Source organism: Hesperophylax consimilis, chromosome 16 (genome assembly GCF_061612785.1).
Source record: "Hesperophylax consimilis isolate HC1 chromosome 16, BYU_Hcon_1.0, whole genome shotgun sequence".
Lineage (NCBI taxonomy): Eukaryota > Metazoa > Arthropoda > Insecta > Trichoptera > Limnephilidae > Hesperophylax > Hesperophylax consimilis.
The window spans coordinates 15,996,868-16,022,671 of record NC_142851.1 but is presented as its reverse complement, the minus strand read 5'-3'; the positions used below and the strand labels follow the sequence as shown (position 1 = coordinate 16,022,671).

Here is a 25,804-nt window from a genome sequence, read left to right as displayed (position 1 = left end):
GCTATTCCCAAACTATTTGAATCGTTAGTCCTAGATGTAATATGTAAACAAATTAATAATATTATTGTACCCAACCAGCATGGCTTTATCACAGGTAAATCCACCCTAAGTAACTTGATCATATACGAAAATTACATAACTGATTCTCTTGCCTTGAAGCATCAAGTGGATTCAATATATACTGATTTTTCCAAAGCATTTGACAAAGTTAGGCGACATATCCTTGTACAAAAATTAAGTATGTTGGGTATCAAGGGTAATCTGTTAAGTTGGATTGAAAGTTATCTTAGTAAAAGAGAGCTATGTGTCAAAATAAAATCTGTGGAATCTTACATTTTCGAAGCCACAAGTGGGGTCCCTCAGGGGTCTCACCTGGGACCAATTCTTTTTTTGTTATTTATTAATGATATTGTTAGCATATTTAAAGATGTAGAAGTTCTTCTTTTCGCAGATGATTTGAAAATATATAAAACAATACGCAGTTTAGACGATTGTTATACTTTGCAACTTAATTTAAATAAACTATATCGTTGGTGCATCATCAACTCTCTGTTTCTTAATATTAAAAAATGTCAGGTCATTCGTTTTTGTAAAATACGAAATCATACAATTTATGAATATTCGCTTAATAATGTAAATTGACAGCTGTCACTCAAATCAGGGACTTGGGTGTTATATTTGATGAACAGTTAACATTCAATCCGCATATAAATGAAATCACAAATAAAGCCCTAAAAATGCTTGGGTTTATATGTAGAACCGCATGTGACTTCAAGTCACTAGAATGTTTGAACACACTGTACACATCTTTAGTAAGAAGTCAAGTAGAGTATAATTCGCCTATTTGGTCCCCGTTTTATAAAGTACATTCCAACAATATTGAAAGGGTACAACACAAATTTTTAAGATTTATTAACTTTAAACTAAATATTCCAATCCAAAATATAAATTATATCCAACTCATGCATCAACTAAATTTGATTACGCTATCAGATAGGCGAATTATCTCCGACCTTGTTCTACTAAATAAAATTATTAATTATAGAATCGACAGCCCTGAAATTCTTGCCACAATAAAATTATTTGTACCTTCCAAAAATACGAGACAAAATTCCACCTTTTTCTGTAACAATTTCAAATCTAATTATCATGCGCACATATCGTTAAATCGAATACAAAATTTTGGTAATAAATTTGGTAATGTTGTTGATATATTTAGAGATTCCGTAGCAGTGCTCAAACGAAATCTACATAAACACTTTGCTGATATGTATGACTTCTCCACTCCATAGTAAAAAACCCATTTTTTAGCTTCTGTTTTTTCACTCTTTTCTTTTATGACTTTTTAACTTTAATATATATGTTTTAACTTTACAAATTAATATTGTAATTTAAATAACAATTCGAATATGATTTTAAGTCCCTATAAATGCTGATTAATTTCAATCCATTTATTTTTCTAAGTAAGTAAAAAAAGAAAAAAAAAACTGTTCTCCATAATGGTATTCTGTATTATTTGTAAAACATTTATGTACTACAGATATAATAACTATTTTATTTATATATGTACGTAAACTTTTCAATGTCACATAGTTAATGTAATAACACTAATAACAATGTATGTAAAAGCCCAATGGGCGTTGAAATAAATAAATAAATAAATAAATATGAAGTCTTGTCTTATTTTTGACAGTTGTTTGATATATCGAAGCTCCTTAACTTATGATAGAAATAAAGTTAATTAAAGAGATGACCTACTAATTCCAAATTGGAAAAAACAGTGTTTTAGTTGCCAGTTTGTGCTTATACTAAAGGAAATATTCAAGGTCCATCGATCTTCATGTTATACTTTAACTAAATCGTTTATTGTTCCAGTGGTGGCGCACCTGTCTCCAGCGCCGCTGGTACCTTCGGCGCCGCAGTGCCGCCCTACGCTTGCAGGCCGCCCTGCGTGGCTGGCGCGCACGCGCCGCCTTCTTGCGCCTGCGCCGCGCTGCCCTCGTACTGCAGTCGCACCTGCGTGGGGCTTTTGGCCGCGAAGTGGCCGCCGCTCTCCGGGAAATGCGAAGAGTAGATGAGGAAATGCGGCGGAGGGAGGCAGAGGCACAAGCGGCGTGAGTAAAGATGCATTCATCCACATAAAATGAAGTGTATAATGTCAATATGTATGTTAGTAATAATAAATAGGATATTTAAAAAAGGCGCCAATAGTACATAGTAAAAAAGAGAAGACTAGACGTGATAAAACCACATATTTGGTCAAACCATTTGCAACGCTTATTATGAAGCAAAAGGAATAAGATTTAGAAATGGCACATTTCAAATCGTTTTGAAATGTACAGTAGATGGGAATAGAGAGGTTCAGTAGGTGAAGAACTCGAAAATTTCTCGAAAAAACATGACAAGATCAAGTGAATCAAATACATTAGTCGGGTTATGTCAAGGGTTTGAATAACAGAAGAGTACAATTTGTCAGACGTTATACGAATTCAGACGATGCTAGAAGTATGTGCCAATATATTTATTATTAAAGTCGAGACGGTATACGGGTAATTCCCGTGAGCACATTGTGACCGTGAGGCAATGACCCCATTGTGCCATCTCCAATTTACCTGATTCCTTTGACTGTGACCCAGTCCTTTAATAAAACTCACCAGGGTTGTCATTGGATATTCGACTATGTCTCATGATTCCATGGTATCTGAGAATCGTTCTCTACAGGTCGGGACATTGGCACCATAGGTTAATTGAAACCTTTTCATCCTCTTTACATTTCTTGCATCTATTGGTGCAGAGGTGGCAGTTTTGCGTTAGTAGCCCTACCAGTTCCCTCAATGACTTTCTGTCCAAATTGAGTAACAGGGTTCTATTTACTATCCTTTGCTAATTTACACGCTCATAAGGGCTCTTTATTACGTAAGCGATTCTAATTTCATGTTATAGTTTTTTTTACTCAACTGACCCATTCTATCATTGTCTCCAGTGCCGAAGCAGCCGCAGAAGCTGAGCTCCGCGCTAAGGAAGGCAAAGCCCTTGAGGAGTCAGAGATGCCCCCGCCCTCAGACGAGGCGGTTCCTCGCATCGGGAATTCGGTGGACCTGGACAACCTGTTTGCCTTTCTGGCCGACGTGTCCGGCAAGGGAACTGGCCCGTCCTCCGCGCACCAGACCATCCAGGAGATCGGGGACCACATGGATCAGCTGGTGGGAGATTTGGATGAAGAGGTATGTTATTATACTATACAAATATGGTCATTTAAACAGCCGTACGAAAAAAGTTTTATGTAAGAATGGACTACAATTCGGTTAAATATGTAGTGTCCATAATGAAAATCTTTTAATGTTGCCAATATAAGGGATTTGTAAAACTCACAGTCTTCATAAATCAAGGGATTGAAGGTTTTCACACTTTTAGGTTTTTGCACTTCTTTAATTTTTTTGTAAATTATCTTCTTACTTCCTCGTAATCGTCGATTTTTTTAGAAAAGAAATCTATTGCTTTTGTTATTTCTGTTAGTTTGGTCTTAAGTAGTTTTTTTTACTTCGGTGCTCAGTTTTTCTATAAGTTTTCCATCCTGTTTTGAGTGTGAAACAAAAAAGACTATGTATGTGACGATTTCGCCATGAGTGATTGCAATTCGGTACGAGTTAAGCCGCTACATGTTGTATGATAAGATAGATTACACTTCGCACAGCGTAAATCTTTTTCTTGTGTTGCCTTTTTGCACTGAGCACAGTGAGATTTATCAAAAAGAGGCATATAAGAACTTTGTTTCAAACATTTTCGCTATGTTATTGTTTTCACGAAATTTGTTCCCGGTAACTGTCAAATCAGAACACTATTTGCTGACATTTTTCAACAGTTTTCTAACTTGGAATTGCGTAAAACAATACATAGTGGTTAACACAGTTTTTTAGACAGGATTTTTCACGTTTTTAATTGATTGCATATAATCAATAATTTGATTGTTTTACTAAGGCAATAACAAAATGTACTCTGGGTTTATACCCTAGATTATATATTATTATATACCCTGGTTTATACCATAGATGATGTGGTTGAACCATAGGGTTCTTATACATTTTTTTAGGTGTTACCAGTTTTGATTTATTTATTTATTATTTATTTGCAAAAACAGTAGGTATATACCAGTGATATAACAGCTATCATGCGGAACATGTAATGTGTACATTTAAAGTTTACAGTTTATATTGTCATATTATTCACAAAAGCTGATTCAACTTCTTGATTGCCTTTACAAAATTTTCGCACCAGCTGATTCTATTTTCGTAATTACTTACTTGTTTTTTGCAAAATCATGTTTTTGTAAATTCTACTGTCTTACCAGATAACGTTTTTATATATTTATAAAAATAATATACAATCTACCGTGTGTAGTTTCTCCAGAATAGCTATAATTACATTCAGAGAAGAATACGCTGGCATTCAAGAGGTTAAGGTAAATTCATTATAGAAAAACAATGTTTTGGCAGATGAAGAATAAATACATAATATATGTATCATTCTTGTTAATCTTTTTATCGTCCGTTAAACTAACACATTCTTACCTGTCGTGCAAGGACTGCAAGTTAAGATTTGTGAGAATGGATTCAGTTGAACTTCAACAGGATATTTTTTACGTACTGTGTAACTAACTATGTACAGTAGAACCTCGTTAATTCGAAATCTACGGGACATCAAAAATCAAATTTCGAATTAACGAATTCCCACGTAATTCGAAATTTTATGAAAAAAAAAAAAAAAAAACTCCGAAAATCGATTTTCTCGGCCGCCTCTTCAAATCCGGTGGTATTTTAGCTGTAAATTCGAATGAATACCAATTATTTCTTTATTTTCGCGGCCGATTACCGTAGCGGCGAACCCTTTAAATTCAGATATTTGCAATAAATTCGTAAAAATGCTATATATTTACGCGTAAATCGAGATTTCGCTGTCGATTTCGGTCGCGGCCTAGCCTTTAAATTGAGATATTCGTAAAAATACGACATATTTCCGCGTAAATCGAGATTTCGCCGTAATTTTCCGTCGCAACGGTCCCTTTATTTCAAATATCTGAATTTAAATTTGTAAAAATACGATATATTTCCGCGTAAAACGAGAATTGCCGGCTCTATAAATTCAGATATTAGAAATAAATTCGCAAAAATACGATATATTTCCGTGTAAATCGAGAATGCGCGGCCGATTTCCGTTGCGGCCGACCTTTTAAATTTAGATATTTGATGTAAATTCGTAAAAATATGAAATATTTCCGCGTAAATCGAATTTTATCGGCAGTTTTCCGTCGCGGCCGGGCCTTTTAAGTTCAGATATTTGAAGTAAATTCGTAAAAATATGTCATATTTCGGCGTGAGTCGAAATTTTCGTTGCGCCGTATTTTTTAACCCGGATATTCGAAGTAAAGTTAGTAAAAATACGATATATTTCCGCGTTTGAATTGAAATTTCTCATCCGATTTCCGTCGCGGCGGGCCCTTTAAAATTCAAATATTCGAAATAAATTCGTAAATATACGCTACATTTACGCGTAAATCGAAATTTCGCGGCCGAGTTTCGTCACGGCCGACCCTTTAAATTCAGATATTTGGTGTAAACTCGTAAAACTACGACATATATCCGCGTAAAACGTATTTTCTCGGCCCTTCAAACTCGGATTTTCGAAATAAATTTGGAAAAGTACTACATTCCAGTGTAAATCGATTCAGATTTACAAAATAATACTAATTAGGACGATGTATAACCACGTAAAAATACATTTTTCGACGTTTTACCGCCACGGCTGAATTTTAGATTCAGATTTACGAAATATTATGATTTATTTTCGCAAAAATCAAATTTTTTCGAATTACACAAACAAATTTTCATGCGCGGACAAAAATTAATTTCGAATTACGAATTAACGAATTTCGAATTTTAAAAAAATTTTGTAGAAAAAATTTTTCTGCGGAAATTTTTTTGGCGAAAATTTCGAATTATGCTTTTTTTGGAATTATCGGGGTTCGAATTAACAGGGTTCTACTGCATTTGTCTGTTTTCTTCTAGTTGGAGAATGTGCTTCAAGCAGAAATCCGCTCCCTTGCGCTACAACGTGCCGGGCTTCCTCCTGCCCCTCAGGAGGCCCCACCACCACCGCCCCCCAACACACTTCCAATACCAGGTTTGCATCTTTACTCTCAACCAACTATTAAAACTATGAGTTCTGATAATTATTGTTTTAGTAAAAAATGCTTACATGAAACTTGTGATTTGATGATTTATTATTATTCTTTTTTTAGAAGTAATTGTAATGAATGGCTGCTCTCCTCTGCCTCCCAAGCCTGTGGAGCCTATATATGAGGCTGTCCTGCCTCGCGTAGACCCCGACCTTCCCCCTCCTCCATCCCCTCCCCCACCCCCCCTTCCTCTCCTCTCTCCATCCCCGCCGCCACCCCCCCCACCCGTCACACCTCCCAACCCTGTGTCCAGTCACGCGCCTCCCCCAATGGCCAACCACGTGCAAACAACCACACATCACATTCAAACTACAGCCAATCACATTCAAATCACGACTCACCATGCTCCAGCTGTAGCCAATCATGCGCCACCGATGATCAACCATGTTCAAGCTCTGACGAATCACAACGAAGAAATGCCCAAGCGTGTCCAGCCGCCTAGTCATCAAATGCAAGCGATGAACAATCATGTTCAAGAACCCAGTCGTCAAATGCAAGCGATGAACAATCACGTCCAAGAACCGAGTCGTCAAATGCAAGCGATGAGCAATCATATTCTTGAACCTAGTCATCAAATGCAAGCTATTAACAATCGTGTCGAAGAAACAAATCGTCAGATGCAAGCAATGAACAATCATGTTCAAGAACCGGGTCGTCAAATGCAGGCTATGAACAATCATATCCAAGCACCGAGTCATCCGATCCAGATTCCGAATCAGATGCAAGCGATGAACAATCGTGTGCAGGCACCAATGCAGGCGATGAACAATTGTGTGCCGTCCCCTCCCAGTTCTTCTCCTCCATTACCGCCTCCTCCTTCTCAATACCAGAATGCAGTGGAGAAACCGGCTCCTCAACAGATCTCACAACAACTACCTCCGTAAGTACTATTTTTTGTTATTTCTTTCCTCATTATTCTTACTATTCTTCAAAGCATTACATTGCAGTTGTAATACACAAACTTACAATTTTGTTAATTTCAGGCCTCCAGAACAAACAATGACGAATGGCCATGCAGAACCCACAAGTATAGGTTCGCCAGAACCACTGGTAACTATTTCTATCTCTTTATTCTGTGAGTGATTATATCTGTCCCCGATAACATTCAATTGTAATCTGATATTAATTTTATTTTCAGCGCACCACGGCGAATGGTATCGTGTGCGGCGAGCGAACTGCTCGCAGGAGGGGTCGAGTGGAGCGACGGTTGCAAGAAAGGAACGAGCCCGCTCCCGTCACTGCGCCGGATGATCTCCACCATGATATCCTGGAGTTCGCTGAACAACACTTCAACCAGCATCCACGGTCACCTGAAGGTGAGATTTGGTTTTTTTTTGGCTGGAAGCTAATAGGAGACCTCCTTTGTAATGTTACATAATAAAAATGCATTAAATATGCAAATGAGTTTCAACACTTATCATAACATTATTATGTATTTAATAAAAAAAATATGGCGTGTTTTCACATTTTGACAGTTATGTACATGAATACTATTTCTAAGCTCCTTAGCTATTGATTGAAATGACATTGCTAACTAAACATAGTTGCATTATCACTTGAAAAGTGATAATAAAAACTAGGTTAAATAGGTTGCGTTAGGTTAGGTTTATAAGCCAATTTTTTTCTCATCACTTTTAATGACTTCATACCGCAATCCCGTGTTGCATTGGGACCAAAATTGCAGACGGAATAAGCTAGAATTTTTCATGATCATTTGAGAAGACGAAAAAACAATATTATTACTGTTATGAATTAATATTTCTTTGAAATTTCGTGGTGTTCCCTAGAGATGGCCAAAGGAAGACATTGACAATTGAAACTAACCCTTTAGAAATATTAAAGCCACTACATATATTTTATTTTTATTAATGATTTTTTAACATTATTATTTAATGTTTTAAATTATTATTTCGATCGCTAATTAAATGGACTCCTGCACAATACTTGCAAAATGAATAGCCACGCTTTCATAAACTCCCTTTCCTGTCCATATGAACACTTCGACGGACTCAGGTGTTCAAGAGGAGGAAGGGAAAAAAGGTTTGTTCTGTAGCACATATGACATGATAACTTTGTATGTTGTGTATGTATTAGAGTTGGTTGACTTCCCATTTACCACCTACTGCCTGTATTTTTCGTCCACGGCAAACCATCGCCATGTTTGTCATTCTGAATTGAAGACCCTTGGGATAAAAACCTCAATGTTCCACGTTTTTCCAAGAAGTTTTTATTTCATTTTTTCAGTTGTTTGTCTAATTTTTTAGTTGTTTGTCCTTGCAACGGTTCACATATTTAAAAAAAAAAATCATATGTCAATAGGATAAAATTAGTGACGAGATTCTATCATTTTACCTAGCGTTCTTCAAGTTAAAAGCGAGTAATCTTAAGAATAAAAATAACGTCTCGACTCCCATACAAAATACAGCACCTGTTGAAAAAAAAACATAGACTTTTGAGACTGGTCATCGGTGATGTTACGGGCCACGTCCATAGATTTGATGCATTTTTTGGAGAGCTGAAAATTTAAAATTATTGCAACTATTACTACTAACTATTATAATAAAAAATATACAGGTAATTAAGTTAGAATGTCATTATTGATTTTTAAAAATGCACTGCAGTTCCTCATTGTCCACAGAATTTGTTTGAAAAGTGCAAATTATTGGTGCACATTTTTGACATTACAGGCGACTAATTATTGCTTATAATAATTTATTATCATTTGTGCTATGCATAAAAAATCTTGCCTTATAAACATTAGTTTATCATTAAAAATATAATAATATTTGACAAGTCAAAATATTTCACCAACAAATGTAGATATAATATGTCTCGACGCCATCTGGTGGGAAATTTAGCACTAACAAAGCCTTTCCTACAAAAATAAAGTCGGTTGTTTACAGGTGGAAAAAATATAATACACAGTAATTGTTGATTGAAGTGCTAGTACATAATGAATTATTAGGCGGATTGGAAATGCCGACATGGCTCAGTGGTCCAGAGCATCTGACCGGACATCAGAAGGTACGGGTTCAATTCCCGTCGGCGGCATTTATTTTTACTCGGGAGATATTTTCAATTTGTATTGAAAATATAATTTGTATATAAAATATAATACAGGCAACTAATTATTGCTTATAATAATATTTACTCAACCTGTTCATTGCTTAAAAGGTGAATCTATGATTTATTATTTTTTAAATACTAAAAAACATTAATAGAACTATGGTATTCACTTAAAATAATAATCCATTGACGTCATTGAAGGTTTATATCCCAAGTTCTTCAATTGCTATTCGATAGCAGTAATAAACAAAAACATACGTTTCACTGTACATCTCAAATGTCTTTCGTTTTCGTAAAATGGCTGCAGGTTTTTTGTCTCCCGTAAAGCGCCCAAATATGGTTTACGCTGTGATGGATTACTGTCGTCGATATGTATGGGTACTTTTAAGGTAATGTCTCAGTGTAGTTACTAAATTTACCACCAGAGTGTAGAATATATATCCATGGTGAGAGGAAAGGAACAATTTGTGAGGGACTAGGGGGTTTACAGACATTCATTGGTGGAAACATTTCATAATAGAGGCACATTCAAATAGTTGAACAGTATTTTTTACTATCCGATTATGAAATCTCTAGTAAACAAGACTTACTTTTTTACAATGGTGTAAGAATTCTTCAGTATGATCCTGCTGCCGAGAGCTCCGTTATAACTTTTCTTTCTATTACGTGCATAATTTATGAAAATGATGGAGATATTATATTGAAACTTGTCCTTCAACTTTGTTATAAAGTTAGACTTGTTTACTAAAGCACAATAATATTTTTTATTAAAGTAATTAAATTTGACATTTTTCTAATTCTTTCATAATTTTATTTTTTATAGTAGATTATAATAGTTCTGCATTTCCATTTGTAATGTAAAAGGATAAAAATTAATTCAATAATCACTTACCTTTGGTATTAATGCCATATGCCATTTCTATTTTTGCACACTTGTGTAGGATACCATAATTATATAAGTCAAAATAATTTTGAACAGCCATTCTATTCAAATACGTGATAGATCCACGTGCTACCAAAGAGATGAATACTGTGTATGAATATGGATGAAGCAAGGAGAGTGTGCTATGACGGAGTTGTTCAGCGTCCCACCTTCTTTGCTTAACTCTGGAGAGGAATAGCTTAATGGCATAGATATCAAAATTGATAGAGTTGCGCTTTTTTTATTTCGTTATTTTAATATTACATTTAATTACAATAAAGACGTATTGCCCATCTCACTAGGTGTTAAATGCCTGTGTTAAGATGAAAATTTACAGAGTGGTGAAAATGACAGACAAAATATAATCACAATTTTTTTTTTAAATTATACAATTCAAGTATGAATGTAGAAGATTAAGACGAAGCCAGAATAATTTTAATTAGTTAAGTAATTAAATTTCAGTTTATTTGACAAATCTGAAAATTGAAATTTTGAAATCTGACCACGTGACTATATTTTTGGCATGATAAACTGCAACATCAGTCATACGCTGACCGCCGAAGAACGAACATTGAAATAACAAGGCCCTGCGCAGAAAAGTAAAGTTCACTGTACGCGGGACTTTTATGCGCAGGATTTTATTTTAAACCGAACTGCCTGGCGTAGCGACGCTAAAAATGAGTGAGGAGGGTAAGTTATAACGCATTTGTAAAAGTGTCTAACTAAATAGTGTAACAAAATATAAAATTGTGGAAACAAGCCCAAACTTTTGTTTAACCGATTTGGGATTTGAAGTTGAGTCTTTTATCCAGCCAGAAATTTTTGCACTATTGTAAAAAGGACTGGTAAATCGTTAGCAAAGTCGTTTTCGCGGACTTAACAGTGATATTACAAAGCAAGTTGCCTGTAAAAAAATTGCAGATAGTGAAATGGTCACGCCGCCTCCCTGCTCCGCGTACTCGGTTTGTTCCCCTTTTCCTATATCAATTTGGATGTCTATGCTTGGTGGCTAGTTAGTTAGAGAATGTACAAAATGTGAACATTTCAGAAATTAATCAAGTATCAGTTATTATTAATTGTGATTAATTATTTATTTTTATTGATTATTTATTAACTAAGCCTACCGGCTGCGCCAATATTATTAAAAGGATAGAGAGTAGGAGGTATCTAAAGTCTGCTGTACTCGACAGATTTAATATAAAATGCGATATAATCAACTCGAGAGATCACAAGCGCTAATGTCTATTCTAATGTAGGGCTGGGATGCAAGAGAGATAAGAGTGAGCACACACTATCGAATATAAACCTTAAACTGTTGCTGTCGCACTCTAATACTGCTGAAGTCAAACTTACAATTTAATTATCCCACACAATGTTAGTTTTACAATGACACAATTTGTTGATTCTCATTTTTCCCAATATTTCTTCTTCAGCTTGTACATTTCATTTATAAAACAGAGATATAGATGCTACAGTCATGTCTAGATATGTCTTTGTTCGTCAATGTGTTAAATAGTTGACTGTCTCCACCAAATAATGATTATTATAATGGTGTACTCAAATCAATCACCGCTTTGTGTGCTTATAATTGGTTGGTATAATTCCAGGCACCATAATGGCAACACTGACCCGCAAGAACCGCTCCAAGTCGCTAGAGATGATCCCCAAATACGAGATGGTGATGTACTACAAGGGCAACACCATCCCCACCTCGCACATCCATATGGAGGACCCCGACAATGTCACCATCGCGTGCAATATCTTCAGGGTGAGTTTGAAAAAAATCGTAAATAATATCGAGTTGGTAGACGAATGGTCAAAAGCGTCGGGTTCCCACACAAGCATGTTCAATCCTCTGCTAGTAAGTCTTCCATCATAGTACAAGCCACATTTTCCACTTATAATGATGGAAGTAATGAAGAATTCAAACATTTTTAGGTTATTCGTAACCCGGGAATGATTGTCTCCCTCTTCTCAAGATCTCCAACTTCTCTTGTGGGTATTAGACACAATGGTGACAACAACTTTTCACATAATTTCCTAATTTTGTTATTTTTCCCTCCTTTTATTGTCATTGATTTATAAATTATTGTATTTTTTTGTTTTGTTTGCAGGAATTGTGCAAATACATGCGAGGAGAGATGAACGCAGACCGGGAGACGCAGGTCATACAGAACATTGTACGGCACGGTATAGATCGGGAGGAACTTAGAGATGAGATCATCGTCCAGTGTATGAGACAGGTGGGCTATAATATTACCATACACTCCTTCCACAATGTGATATAGGCTTTGACAAATCCATTCGAGGAGAGATGAACGCAGACTGGGAGACACGCAGGTCATACAGAACATTGTACAGCACGGTATAGACGGATGGGAACTGAGGAATGAAATCATCGTCCAGTGTATCAGACAGATCAGCTATAGTATTACCATACACTCCTTCCACACGTTTATGTTACAATTTTTCAAATCGCTGTTTTTGTTTTGAACAAAAGTTTTGTTTTTAAAAAAAAAAGATTTCTCATAGGTTTCCAACTGTCCATCCACCGACTGGTGCGAGCGCGTTTGGCTCGTGCTGTGCCTGGCCGCCGTGGCGTGGCAGCCGTCCCGCCAGCTGCATCGCTACTACGTGAGCTTCCTGCGCGGGCAGTGCCTTGCGGCAGCACTAGCGGCTGCCGGCGGACCCCCGCCCGAAGCGCCACCCCGCCGCGCGCAACTTGCGCAGTGGTGCCTTGACAACTGCCGCCCCGCTGCTGCGCAGCCCAGGAAGCATCCGCCCAGCACTGTGGAGATTGCGGTGAGTTTATCCACTTGCAATGATCATGATTTTATTTCTTTCTGACTCATAAAGAAGGTGGTTATTTCACTTCTGACTTGCAATTTAAGTAGTTGAAGACCTCCGTGGTCGAGTGGTTACGATCCTGGACTACGAATCCCCGTGCAAATAAATTGTGATTAATTAGTGTTATTTCACAGTTAATTCCTACCACCATGTACCTAGTTCATTTGCGGCGTATTCCAGAGTGGTATATATTTTTAGTACTGCCACCATTCAGAATTGCTTGAAATGGCGTTAGCCCTGTTTGGTCACCAGATCTAAATAGTCAGGTACTTCCCCACCTTCCTCTTATCCATCTACTTCCCTCCCCACTACCTTCAGACTCACAGCATACCCCAATTGGGGTTGCCACAATCTTACTGGCTCGGGACGATTGGAAGCAGATGGGACTAAAAAAGTACTTCTAGCGTGTCTAATTTATTTATTTATATTACCATTTTATTTTTCAGGCAATGCGTCGTCTGGGCACCATCGTCTGCCGCTTCTTCTTCCTGGACGGCCGCACCAAGGCCATAGATGTTCACCCGACGGACACGGCCGCAGCGGCTGGTGCCCGCCTTGCCGACAAGCTCGGTCTGCGCCAGCGCGATGGCTGGGCCGTATACCAGAGCCGTGGCGGGGCCGAGGAGCACGTCAAGGGACACCATTTCCTGTACGACGTAATCGCCAGCTGGGAGATGTAAGATTCATTAGCGTTTTATAAACTTTGTTAATTGCATGCCAATTAAAATTTAAAAAAAGGGAAACAGAATTATTTGTGGTTATTCCTTTAGATTTTAACAGCCCTCTTCTGGCGAAATTCAATATACTATAATGTTATCAAATATTTAAAAGGTAAATCGTCGTAAAATCTAGAATGAAAATCTGTCAACCTAACATAAATACATTTTGCAAGTGATTTCTGTGTTCTAATTTATTTTCACTAAGTACCTTTTTTTTCCAATTGTTTCTGACTTTCACCCTTCAAGGGTGTTCGAGGCCATCATTTCAAATTATGGAGAGAGAGATGGTGAATTTATATATCTATTTTGTTTAAATGGTCAAATTTTAATTATATGGAAGATTTGAGTTGAATTCAGAATTAGAAGAGATGAGATGTTGAATGGAGCGGAGGCAATTTGTGATAAGGCTTTATAAAAGAGAGGATATTTATTTAGAGAGGGACAACCAAAAAATATTTATTCTATAGTTCCCACTTCTAGACCATATAATGAACATTTTAATACTTGTAACAATAAAACAATATTACTTCTTTTAAACTCCATTTTTTTTATATTAACCCCGATCGGTTTTGAAACAACCGTTCCTTCCTCAGGGCAAAATATAGATGTACTAACTTAACATGAATAATATTACAAAATTATAGTTGAACATACATGAGGTGTTTAAGTGGGGGTGGAGGCGTAACTAGGGATTAGTGAAGAGTTGAGAGGAGGACGAATGGGCGGTTAATGGGAACATATCTAAGATTGCATTTTTCATTTGTTAAGTTATAAGAGTTTTCATTTATTATTAATATGGAGAATATTTATCCCTGTTTACAAAACTGATTATTTGCAATAATATGATTAGCGAAATTGGAAAAATTATTTTTATTAAACCACCTTAGATGCTCTTTGATTCTAATGTTGAAATTACAACTTGTTACCGATATTATCTTACCCAGGAAGATAACACTAATTTATTTTTCCTTTAATGAATCAATTCTAAATGACATTTTTATTGCAGGAGCCAATCCCTGGCCACCCAGGGGGGTTTCCCCACGGTAGCTCGTGGGGGCTCCAGTGGGGGCTCCGCGGAGAACAGGTTTGTGTTCAAGCGCCGCCTGTTCCGGGGACCCCGTCAGCTATCACAGGACCCCGTAGAGGTGGCTCTACTATATGCACAGGCAGTTCACAGCGTTGTTAAGGTTGGTAGTTTTTATTTTAGGTTATGATGGTGTGGTAATCGTTTCATTGCGGGTAAATCACTTGTGATTGTCAAGTTAAATTTAAGCAGTCTTGTCGAAACCGCATAACCTATTTGGAAGTTTTGTGCTGTTAAGGTTATGGAAGTCATTTCAATAAGCCTAATTGTTTGTGACATTTTTGTGAAATATCACCTCAGGGATACTGTACATAGGGATTGCAATCCCGTGGGATTGATATGCAGGATTACTCAATCCCGCGCGGGATCACGCTTTTTTTTTTTAAATCAAGGAATCGGGCCCAATCTCGGCTATTTGCATAAATTTAACTGTTATTGCACAAAACTCTTTCAGACGCATCTAAATTCGAAACTGGGAAGTTCTTCGCTTCCCCTGTAAAATTTTGTAAAACTCTCGAAGCTAGTCTTGCAAGCGCAGCGACGATATGTGTCTAAAATGGACGATTGACTATTCCGGTATTCATGGGGCTGTCCAATATTTATATTAACAACCACATCCATTAACATTTCGCTTACATTTTTTCCAGTGTGATGAATTCCCCGTAAGTGAGAAGGTGGCGCTCCAGCTGGCGGGGCTTCAGGCGCAGGTGTCCCTGGGGGAGCCCTCCGCTGCCCCCTCGGGACCCCAGAACGCATCCTACTACGAGCCCCACCTCTACCTGCCTCCTCGGGTGGCCAAACTACGACCGCACCCTCATTGGGTTGGTTGACTTTATTTTAGACTTATGAAACAGAATTTTGAAGAAAAATAACTACCATCAAACCTAGCATTTAACCTTAACTTTTCCTAACCTATTATTTTATCATGTTCTGTTTGGGCATTATTCTGTTTTATCTGGTTACTGTTTTATTGACTGAGCGTAGCAAAATCCTATTTTAACTCAACCATTTGGTATTTCATATGTTTATAAATTTGTTTGTTACATTCCGGTTCAAGATGGTGGCTTTGTTGGATACTACCTTTTTATCCCGCCAGAGTTTGCATGATCTTGGTTTTTAGTAAGAAATTTTGCAGTTATGCTTGCTGCAAAATTTTTATCTCCGTAATTAGTAGGTATACTCCATCGGGAGTATGTAATATATAAAATTGTTTCTGTAATAAAATAAAACTAATATGTTAATTCTTTCAGGTGAGCGTGATAGCTGCGGCACACCGCCAATACGGGGCCGGCCGCAGTGAGCTGACCGCCAAGGTGCTCTACCTTACCTGCGTCATGCAGTACCCGCTGTACGGCACCACGCTGTTCCCTGTCATCTACAGAACCCACTGGCAGCACGGTAACTTGTTTTATTGAACCAACATATTATGAAATATTCAAACAGTCAAGAAAAAATATCATACGATAAGTGAATCCTATAATTTCTATACCCGCTATATCCGATTTTTTGACAAAATGATCTGAGTATGACATCTTGTTCACATTTTTGCGAGCAACAAGAGGAGCCTAAAATTGAGTTTCAAAACCCTCCTTATCATGACCAAAAACCATGTTAAAACTGCGAGTGAGAAACCAAATCCGCTATATCATACAGAAAGTCACTATCAAAACCCGCTATATCGGATTCAACGAATCACAAGCAGTTATTTTGCCAAAATACAATATGGCCGCCGCTCTGACGCCACGCTCGTGTGTCAAAATGATCTACGCGTGAGTTTCTAAACCCGCCATGTCGCCTCAGTTGACTTTCAAAATCACGAAGTGAGTATCAAAATCCGCTATATCCATTTTATTTATCGAAATTACTTAATTATTGCTAGACATATATAGGAAAATAAATGCTTTTCGAAATTTTATTACTCCAATTCATTATATAAAAATTTTTAATGCATTTAATTATGTACGCTAGAGATGTGACAGTTTTTTGCGGTTTTCTCCAAATCAATGAAAGTTGATATAGCGGGTATAGAAATTACACGACTCAAGTGTACAATTTCAAAGCTCTTTTCAGATGAGCAAATGAACTTAACCTATTGAAATAAAATCGTCAGAATGCCTTTGGGTGTCAACTTAGAAAACGCGGAACTGCAGGAAAATGACCTTTAATGAGTTTAGCTGAAATTTTCAAATATTTATATTTTGGAACTCCTTTGAATGAAAGTGAATCGGAAGAACAATAAAACCCATAAATTAGTGATTTTGTCACTTTTCGCAGCTAGCCCACTCATTAATTATGGCTTTTTTCTCAGGTCCCCATGTGCTTCTTGGAGTTAACGGCGACGGCCTGGTACTGGTGAGGCCCGAGGATAAGCAGGTGATGGCGGAGCACCGCTACCAGGACATAGAGTCGCTCATGGTGGACCCCTCTGATTGTTTCCTCACCATCACCCTGAACCAAGCTGCCATGCACAATAACCAAAGGTAACAGACATCGTTATCAAAGTTAGAGGACAAACAAAACAAACAGATTCTTATTTTGAGAAAAGAAAAGATCAACTTATGTTTATTTTTAACCTTTTCTATGCGTCATTAATTTGTATCACTTCGTTCACACGCGGGGCTATTTATCATCAATCTAATTTATGACTTTAAACAATAATCACGCATGGATTTTAAAATTTGTTTTAAAAAATACGTCGCTTATGTCTTGAATTATCTTTTCAAGTATAAATAAACAATCCGAACATCAATGGGGCTTGATAAAAATTCGAAGTATATATTCATAATGTAACTGATATGGTATGCCCGGGCGGCCATGTTTATTTCAAGGATAACGATACACATGATTATAAACATGCCGGAGTAGAGCTCTTCAACTGTGGTGCGATGTAAGTGGTTGATTTATGGGTGCGATGTCGCGTTTGACTGGATACATGAAATATTGACACACTTAAAAAGGTTCATATAATAAAAAATAACTACACTTAAATTTACAAAAATAATGAAATAATTTTTCTGTTATTATGTCACCGTAAATATGTATCACTTAATATATTTTTTTATCGTGATTTTGAAACAGTTCTCAACGCATAACGGCAGAATCATGGCTTTCATGTATTTCAGCAGCTTTGCAATTATTATCGACGTCACTGTCACTAATTTCAAAATCTGAATCTATTTCTAAAGTAGCACCAAATATTTCTTCGTCATTAAGACCACGACCCGACATTTTGTATTTTGGCAATAAAAATACTTTCAAAAATTGATAAAAAGTCAAACTTGTACAACTTTACACTTGATTTTTCACTATAAAAAAGTTTTAACCACGTATCTTTATTTGAAAATAATCTAACACTGACGAAATTTTATATTTCTTCAATAGTTTGAATGAATGTATGTAACTGAACTTATTTTAAAATATGATAAATCAGATTAATGTACACTGTAATTAAAATAGTTCATATCCACGAAGAAGCAAACAATAATTCGATAAAACAATGTAATCTACACGGCGAGCGTCTCTGTTTGAGAATCTTATAAAATGCGCCTGCGCAATAACGTGTGTAAAGACCCGGGAAGAATTCAAACTGATTCATTTTTCGCTCTGAGTTGGAAGATCCCTTCAAATCTTTGTATCCATGATTAGGATACGTATTATGGATAAATATCGTAAGATGTCAGTAGTGTAAAGATGTGAGATTTTTTAGGAGTATAAGTTTTACCGTGCTCAAGCATGTTTCATACCCATAACGCCGAAGAAACTTTGCGTCGCACAGATGTGCCACCCGCGTACAGGGCATGCACAGTGCGTCGCAGGCGTGCGTCTCCCGCGGGGATAGGGTTAATCAACTTCCGAAGGAAATTGCTGTGATAGAAAATATTAATAAGTTCAAAAATTAATTAAGAAAATATGTCTATCTCAATTATTAATGTTTCTTTTTTTTGTGGCTTTAGTGAAATATTTAAAGAAAGATTATGTTTGCCAAACAATATACATGTTTATAAAACTATTAGCACACACGAAGATGTGAGCTAACTTAAGATTAATAAATAAATAAAATAAATAAATAAACTCAATTGCTGTTATTAATTCCTTTTTACTACTACCAATAATGACTGTTACTACTCTCAATAACTTATTGTGAAATTAGATTGAGGGCATCAGCAGATTGCTGCTTGCTCATTAAATGATAATAATCATTTGTAAAGCAATAGGAACCTTATCGCTGACTAATCACTCTTACATCATAGTATATTAAAGTACCTACTCAACCATCTCATTTCCAGATGTCTCGTCGTCGAGACCGAACAGAAGGTCGAAATTGCCGAGCTCATGGTATCCTACCGCGCCGGCCTCGGCGCCTGGCTCCGCGAGGATGAGGCCCCGCCGCCTGGGGGCAAGGGGGGCACCCCGGCGGCCGAGCGAGCGCGCCTGCACGCCGCCCTGTCCGCCGCACGAAGGCTGGCTGTCGACTCGGGCCTGCTGAGGCGACCTCATGATCCGGCCGCATCATTTTTGCGGAATACACTGAGAAGGTAACGCCTGGTTAAATTTGGATTTGATTATTACTAAAGCTCTACATTATTATGTACATTTGTGAATGGTTAGTCCTTGGAGCAAGTCTCAAGTTTGTGTAGCTGGATAGAATGTTATATCCAAGGAACGAGAATGCTGATCGGACATTGGCAAAAAGACAAATGAACTGAATGTAGTTGTCAAAAGAAACTAAGCTTTCCATCGACAAAGGTGTTCTTATACAAAACTTTGATGTATGGGAGTGAGGCATGGAACTGGCAGAGGAAGGACCATAGCCATTAAAATATCATGACCAGCCTATCTGGAAATAACCCAATGTGCCAGGAGCGGGGAGGCGGACCAACCGTCTCCCTTTCGTTCTTTCTCCCGCTCTTCGGCAGATAATTTACTACTGAAGTCATAGTTTATTTAAAGCACTCTCGAACCCTCCTGGCGCCAAAAATATAATCACGTGATTTGCCTAACTCGTCGAAATGATACCCAGATTTTATGTTAGGGCAAGTCTATCAATTTGGATCTCTGGGGAAAGAACGGAACTAGACTGAATGCCGTAGATATGAGATCTCTGATCTTTTTTATAAGATCATCTACAACCGTGTATTACAAAAAGGAGATCCGAAACAAATGCAAGGCGAAAAGATTAAAGAGATGCTCAGATGGATTCGACATGTAGAGTGGATGTACGGAGGAGTGTGTGAATTGGTAGACAGGGCATGATCAAGAAAATCAAATATGCACTCGAGTCAGGTAATGTCGGAACAACAGAACAGATTGGACAATGTGAGAATGGGCTTAGAATTATAATTATTAATTTGTTAAACTTCTTTTTAATTTTTTAAAATATGTGTTATTTTTTATAAACATTTTATCTTTCAGACTCAGTAAGCACCGCCTCGACAAGGGCAAATCCGACTCAAGCTCCATAAAATCGGAGGATTCGTGCGACTCAATCGGGGGCTCTGGCGAACTGTACAAGGGCTTCCCGCCGGGCTGGTGGTCCTTCAGCCGGCAGCCAATCACGCACCCCCTGACGCGGCTTCCCGAGGCTGAGGAACCCCAGGCGCTGGCCATGTTTGTCAGCGTGCTGGCGTGGGCCGGGCTATGCACATCGCCCGTGGCCGATGCCAAGGGGGAGGCACAGCCCGGGGGTGCTGAGGAGCATGTGGCCATCGCGCAAGGGCTCATGGAGAAGTGTCTGAGGAGCGAATCTCTGCTGGCCGAGCTGTATATGCAGCTCATTAAACAGGTACGCTTTTTTTTTTGCTTTGTTTTAAATAAGCATTTCTTACTACAACCATTATGCAATCGTCAAGTACTATTCTGCCGTCATAAGTAAAAAGGCTGCTGGAGATTTTCAATGGTCACATTCTGATCCTACTTTTTATTCTATTACGTTGATAAAAATGAAAGGTCTTGTATATCAGAATGTGACCATTGAAAATTCCCAGCTGCCTTTTTGCTTATGATGACAGTATTTTACTATGAAGTAAAATTCTGTTTTTGAAGACACAAACTCTTAAACTGTCATTGTGAAATTTTGTATACATTTTCAGCTCGCAATGCAATTTTTATCATGTGCTAATGGAACTTTAAAAATTTCAATTTATCTTTTAAATATATAGTTAAAACACTAATGTTTGTTACATACATATATTTTGAATGGTTTAATAATAACTACCAAAAATCTGGAAAAGAATCCAGAAACTCGAAGAAACATAATACATTATGAGTAGAAAATACACAAATAAATCAACTTGAATCAAAAGCTATGAAAACATGTAATAAACAAAATGTTTCAAGCATACAAGTAGAAGAAATTTCCCGATACTAGAAAAAGCCAACGTTTCATCAAAGATCTACACCCTAAAACTCCAACATTTGTTCAGTCACAATGAAATATAACATCCCAACTTAACCTAACCAAACATTCCAGACATCGGACCAGCCGGAAGTGGGAGGGCGCGCCGCCCTGAGGATGTGGGCGCTGGTCTGCGTGTGTTCTGCCGTGGCGCTGCCGTCGGCACGGCCCCTGCGACGTCTGCTTCTCGCACACTTACGCGCAAGGGCTGCCGACCCTCACACACACCAGGCCAAATATGCTAGATTTGCCGAAAAGGTAATAATTGTATTATTGCATACATGTAAACTCTCTTAGTTGGCTAATTAGACCCACAGACTCTATTAGACATTAGAGATAGCAGAGAAAGACCATGGGACATGGTCAGTATGAATGCAGTTCTAGGCTGCAGTCTGCATAGTAAACGTATCCCTGATTATAGTCAACTTCTGATAGGAGAGGACACTTAACGAAGAACAAGAAAGACAGCAGTCTGTTATTCCAACTATAGACAATGAAATCACTAATTTCTTAATATAGTAGGCAGTGTACAGTAAAGTTGATCCCTAAAAGTGTGATCTGTACGTATTGTGATTAATTTTTGGGTTGTGCGTTAAACTTCTTCCCCATTTAGCCGCATCTGCCCTGATGATGGATACTGTAATGCTATCCGAAACTTTGGCTAAACGAGGAAGCTCAACACAGCATAATAAACTAATAATTAATCATGATAATACTTTTGGCCCTGAAAATCTCACATCATTTGTGGTCTATACTGATTTAAAAGATAATGTCACCAACTTACATAGACCTTTTGACTCCTAGGCTTCAGACAGACTAATGAAGTTGATTATTAATTATATTATATTTGCTCATAGAGCCTATATTCATGAAATAAACAGTAGAATCTACAGTGACATAGTGGTTCTAATTTAGTCCTCTATATGTTTTCAAAGTATAAAGGTTAAAATCGCATCGAAAAAAATTCCAGCATGGATGTTATCAGAGCTTGCACATTTGTATGTGCGCTGAGCACGGTCGTAAAAAAGATTGCGCATGGTTTCTCGAAAAACAGTCGACGGGTTAACAATTATTTTTGTTATTTCAGGCGGTCCTGCGAACTGCCGCCGGCAGACGCCGTCAGTGGCCACCGTCCCGAGCGGAGGTCTTGTGCTCGGCGGCCCGCAGGCCTCTCCATGCCCGAGTCCACCTTCCTGACGGCCACTTCCACTCGCTACAGTTCCACCCTGCCGCCACAGCCAGGGACCTGGTGGCCATGCTAGCTGACAAGATAGGCCTGAGTCCCACTGCTACAGGTTTGTTGGAAATATTATGATAAGGAAAGAAAAATGGCATCCCACAAGGCTCAGTGCCACTTCTAATTTTTCTTTCATCAAATGCATGCAATCTAATATCTGACTGATAAGATAAACCTTTATACAGATTTGTTAAAAATGCAGTGATTCATATTGTGTACAAAAACAGCACTCCACAAAGATCTGTGTTAGTAACACTTCTAATTTTTCTTTTGCCAAATGCAAGCAATCTAAAATCTTAGTGGTGAGATGGACCTGAGATCCTGTACTGCTTAAGTTTTATTAATAATTCATGATGATTCATGAATTATTAATAAAATATCATGTTATGCATATACAAAGATCTAGGAAAAAGGCAAATGTAATTCCACAAGGCTCAGTGTTAAGACCACTCTCACTTTTCATTTATCAAATACAAAGGATCTTGATTTGAATTTAATATGAAGAATGGAAGATATATTGCCCTTTCGAAAGCCCACAATACAGTATTTATTTATTTATTATTATTATTATTATACGCCCTAATGGGCTTTTACACACTACAAAGTTTAATAGTAGAGTATCACAGTTATTATAGATTCTACAAAATTAAAACAATAAAGGAAACATAATACAACGAAAAAAGAAAAAATATTAAATGTTACAACAAAAGAAAAAGTATTATTACAAGTATTACAAAACATCCCTAATATTGGTGGTTCCATGGTCACATAATAGATTTTTTTTAAGACCTTTTGCCCACAACCAGTGCATTCATTCCCATTTCATAATGACATCATCAACACTAATTATTATTATTGACTTGTCAACAACAGTAATTCAAACATCCACTCTTCCAGGTTTCTCCCTGTATGAAGTGTGCGGAGGTGGCGAGCGATCGGTGCGGGGCGGAGAGCGCGCAGCCGATGTGCTGGCGCGCTGGGAGCGTGCCCCGCGCCGCGCGCCCCAGCTGCTGCTGCTGCGCAAGCACCTGTTCCTGCCCGCCCCGCTCGCCGCGCCGCCCTGCGCCGCTGAGCTGCATCTGCTGCTCCATCAGCTGCTCCACCAATTGCGGGCAGACCGGCTGCCCGTGTCGCATAATGAAGCCGTGAGTTATTCATATAATTAGTTGTCAAAAAATCCATAAAGAGTATAATAGTGTAACACCAACATCTGTTGTACACACTCGATTCACATGCCAGCTAGGATTGGAAGTGCTGCCATCTACAATATTCAAAGAGAACTGTTTAAGTTTTTAAATTACGTATAGCAAAAAAAATCAAAAGCACCTCAAATCTAGCACTAGGTGCAGGTCATATGGTTAGTGAAAATAGACAAACTTTGGTTAGTGATATTGATAATGCTATCAATGCAATTATTTTTATTACTAGTCGAGATCCCAGGATACGAAAATATTGTTACGCCTCATTTCGTTTGAGGTGGGACACCTCAACACATCATGTCAGTATGTGAGTACTTCATACAAACTCAGTCTGATATCGTGTCCTACTCAACACTACCCGCAATACGGTGCGTACTTGGTTACAGACACGGTAACCGGGCTCTAACATGTACACTTATTACATACTCAGAAATAATACAATTTATAGATTTAATTCATCGTGGCGTAACCAATTAAGGCAACAAATAAATGGTAAAGTTTTAGAGTAACTGGACACGCTTAGTTAAAATATTTTTTTGGAAGAACACTTCAATTCAACTTAATTATTATAAAACACAAACATTTACATTGGGGGATATGGAAAATTCTGCATTTTAACAGCTTCAAAATATTGGTAATATGTATTTTGTTCACGGTATGTTTTGATTATATCTTAAAATAATATGAAAAAAGGTTTTCTTGGCTACTTAAAATTTTTTTTTAAATAAAACCCAAATTAAGAATCTAAGGATCTAGATAGATAGATATTAGATTTTTAAGTTCTAAGTTTGGGTTAAATAAAATAAGAAAAATACCAAACTTAAAACCGTCACTTCAAAAAATAATTGCTGCTAAGTGTACAAACAATGATGAAATTAATGAAATAACTATTAAAATGCAGTATTTTCCATAAAAGCTGTAAATATTTTTATATTTATTTGACAGGTCGGCGGCTGAGTTGACATTGCGTTTGGGTCTGACCCAGGTGTAGTGTGTTCAATTCCTCTGCTGGCTAAGTCTTCCATCACAACACAAGCAACATATTTCGCTTTTTGTGATGGTAGTAGGAGATTTTCAAATATTGTCAGGTTATTCGTAACCGGGGAATTTTTGTCTTTCATTTAAAAAAAAAAGTATTATAAAGTGTTCTTTTTTTCCTTAAACCACTGTATGCGGAAAATGTTGCTTGTGTTGTGTGGAGCACTTAGCCAGCCGAGTAATTGAACACACTACGCCTCGGTGGGACCCAAACGCGATGCCAACTCAGCCACTGACCGGACAAAAAAATATTCATAAAGCAATTCAAGTTACTGTAAAACTTGACCAAACAATTTTGTTTATTTTTTTTTACTAACCCCACACAGGAGGCCGTAAGGAAAATGATTTCCCCCACGGCGTATGTCATCTTTTAGGATGCTGTGTGGAGGGTATTTTTTAAGGAAAGGAAGGAGAGGAACTTCTGGGAAGGTAAAAGGCATGGGTTTGGGTAGGAATCTAGGGATCAGGGTGTCCAGTAGAGTGACGAATAGGTCATTAAATGGTTCCCGTGGTGGCATTACCCAAACCCGCATCCGTAATTGAAAATTAAACAAACCAATTCCAGGTCATGATGGTGGCATTACAAGCGCAAGCCTCTGGCGGCGACGCTACCGAGCCCGAGGAGGATGCCCCCGCCCCGCCCGGATCCGCCCCCGCCCCCTGGGAGGCCGTGTACGAGGAGGTGGCAGCACGCACGCTGCCGGCCCGCCTGGCTGCCGGACTGCCTGCGCCCGCCGTGCGCCAACACCACCTGGCGCTGAGGGGCACGCCCCCCCACCACGCAGGGCAGAGCCTGCTCAACCTACTACAGTCTTGGCCGCTGCATGCCGCCACCATATTTGATGTTATGGTTAGTATTCGTTATTTCACTAACCCGTCGGATCTTTTTGTGTCTTTTAGTACACAGTAGAGTATTCTTGTGTACAGAACAAACTGATATGAACTCATAAGTCATTCTATTTCCTTTTTCATTACAGTGAGAAATATGATTTAAGCAGTGTTAGAGAGTGGCAACACCATGCTTTGTATTTGCATTTAAAAGTTTTGTTAAATACTTCCAAATAAT

At 38.0% G+C, this 25,804-nt stretch overlaps 1 protein-coding gene across 1 annotated transcript in view; it reads left to right on the top strand.

Moving 5' to 3' along the window:
- The window catches only part of Myo81F (unconventional myosin 81F), a 234,505-nt gene that overhangs the window by 199,530 nt on the left and 9,171 nt on the right, over positions 1 to 25,804 (top strand). Inside the window, exons 15-34 of the mRNA XM_089640966.1 lie at positions 1,876 to 2,114; positions 2,984 to 3,224; positions 6,063 to 6,177; positions 6,296 to 7,112; positions 7,216 to 7,282; positions 7,371 to 7,548; positions 11,828 to 11,988; positions 12,335 to 12,463; positions 12,753 to 13,022; positions 13,514 to 13,743; positions 14,793 to 14,973; positions 15,518 to 15,691; positions 16,121 to 16,268; positions 17,179 to 17,350; positions 19,157 to 19,405; positions 20,283 to 20,652; positions 21,340 to 21,522; positions 22,352 to 22,559; positions 23,399 to 23,646; positions 25,304 to 25,588. Of these exons, the coding sequence (XP_089497092.1) occupies positions 1,876 to 2,114; positions 2,984 to 3,224; positions 6,063 to 6,177; positions 6,296 to 7,112; positions 7,216 to 7,282; positions 7,371 to 7,548; positions 11,828 to 11,988; positions 12,335 to 12,463; positions 12,753 to 13,022; positions 13,514 to 13,743; positions 14,793 to 14,973; positions 15,518 to 15,691; positions 16,121 to 16,268; positions 17,179 to 17,350; positions 19,157 to 19,405; positions 20,283 to 20,652; positions 21,340 to 21,522; positions 22,352 to 22,559; positions 23,399 to 23,646; positions 25,304 to 25,588 (4,665 nt within the window). The remainder of the gene's footprint in view (positions 1 to 1,875; positions 2,115 to 2,983; positions 3,225 to 6,062; positions 6,178 to 6,295; positions 7,113 to 7,215; positions 7,283 to 7,370; positions 7,549 to 11,827; positions 11,989 to 12,334; positions 12,464 to 12,752; positions 13,023 to 13,513; positions 13,744 to 14,792; positions 14,974 to 15,517; positions 15,692 to 16,120; positions 16,269 to 17,178; positions 17,351 to 19,156; positions 19,406 to 20,282; positions 20,653 to 21,339; positions 21,523 to 22,351; positions 22,560 to 23,398; positions 23,647 to 25,303; positions 25,589 to 25,804) is intronic.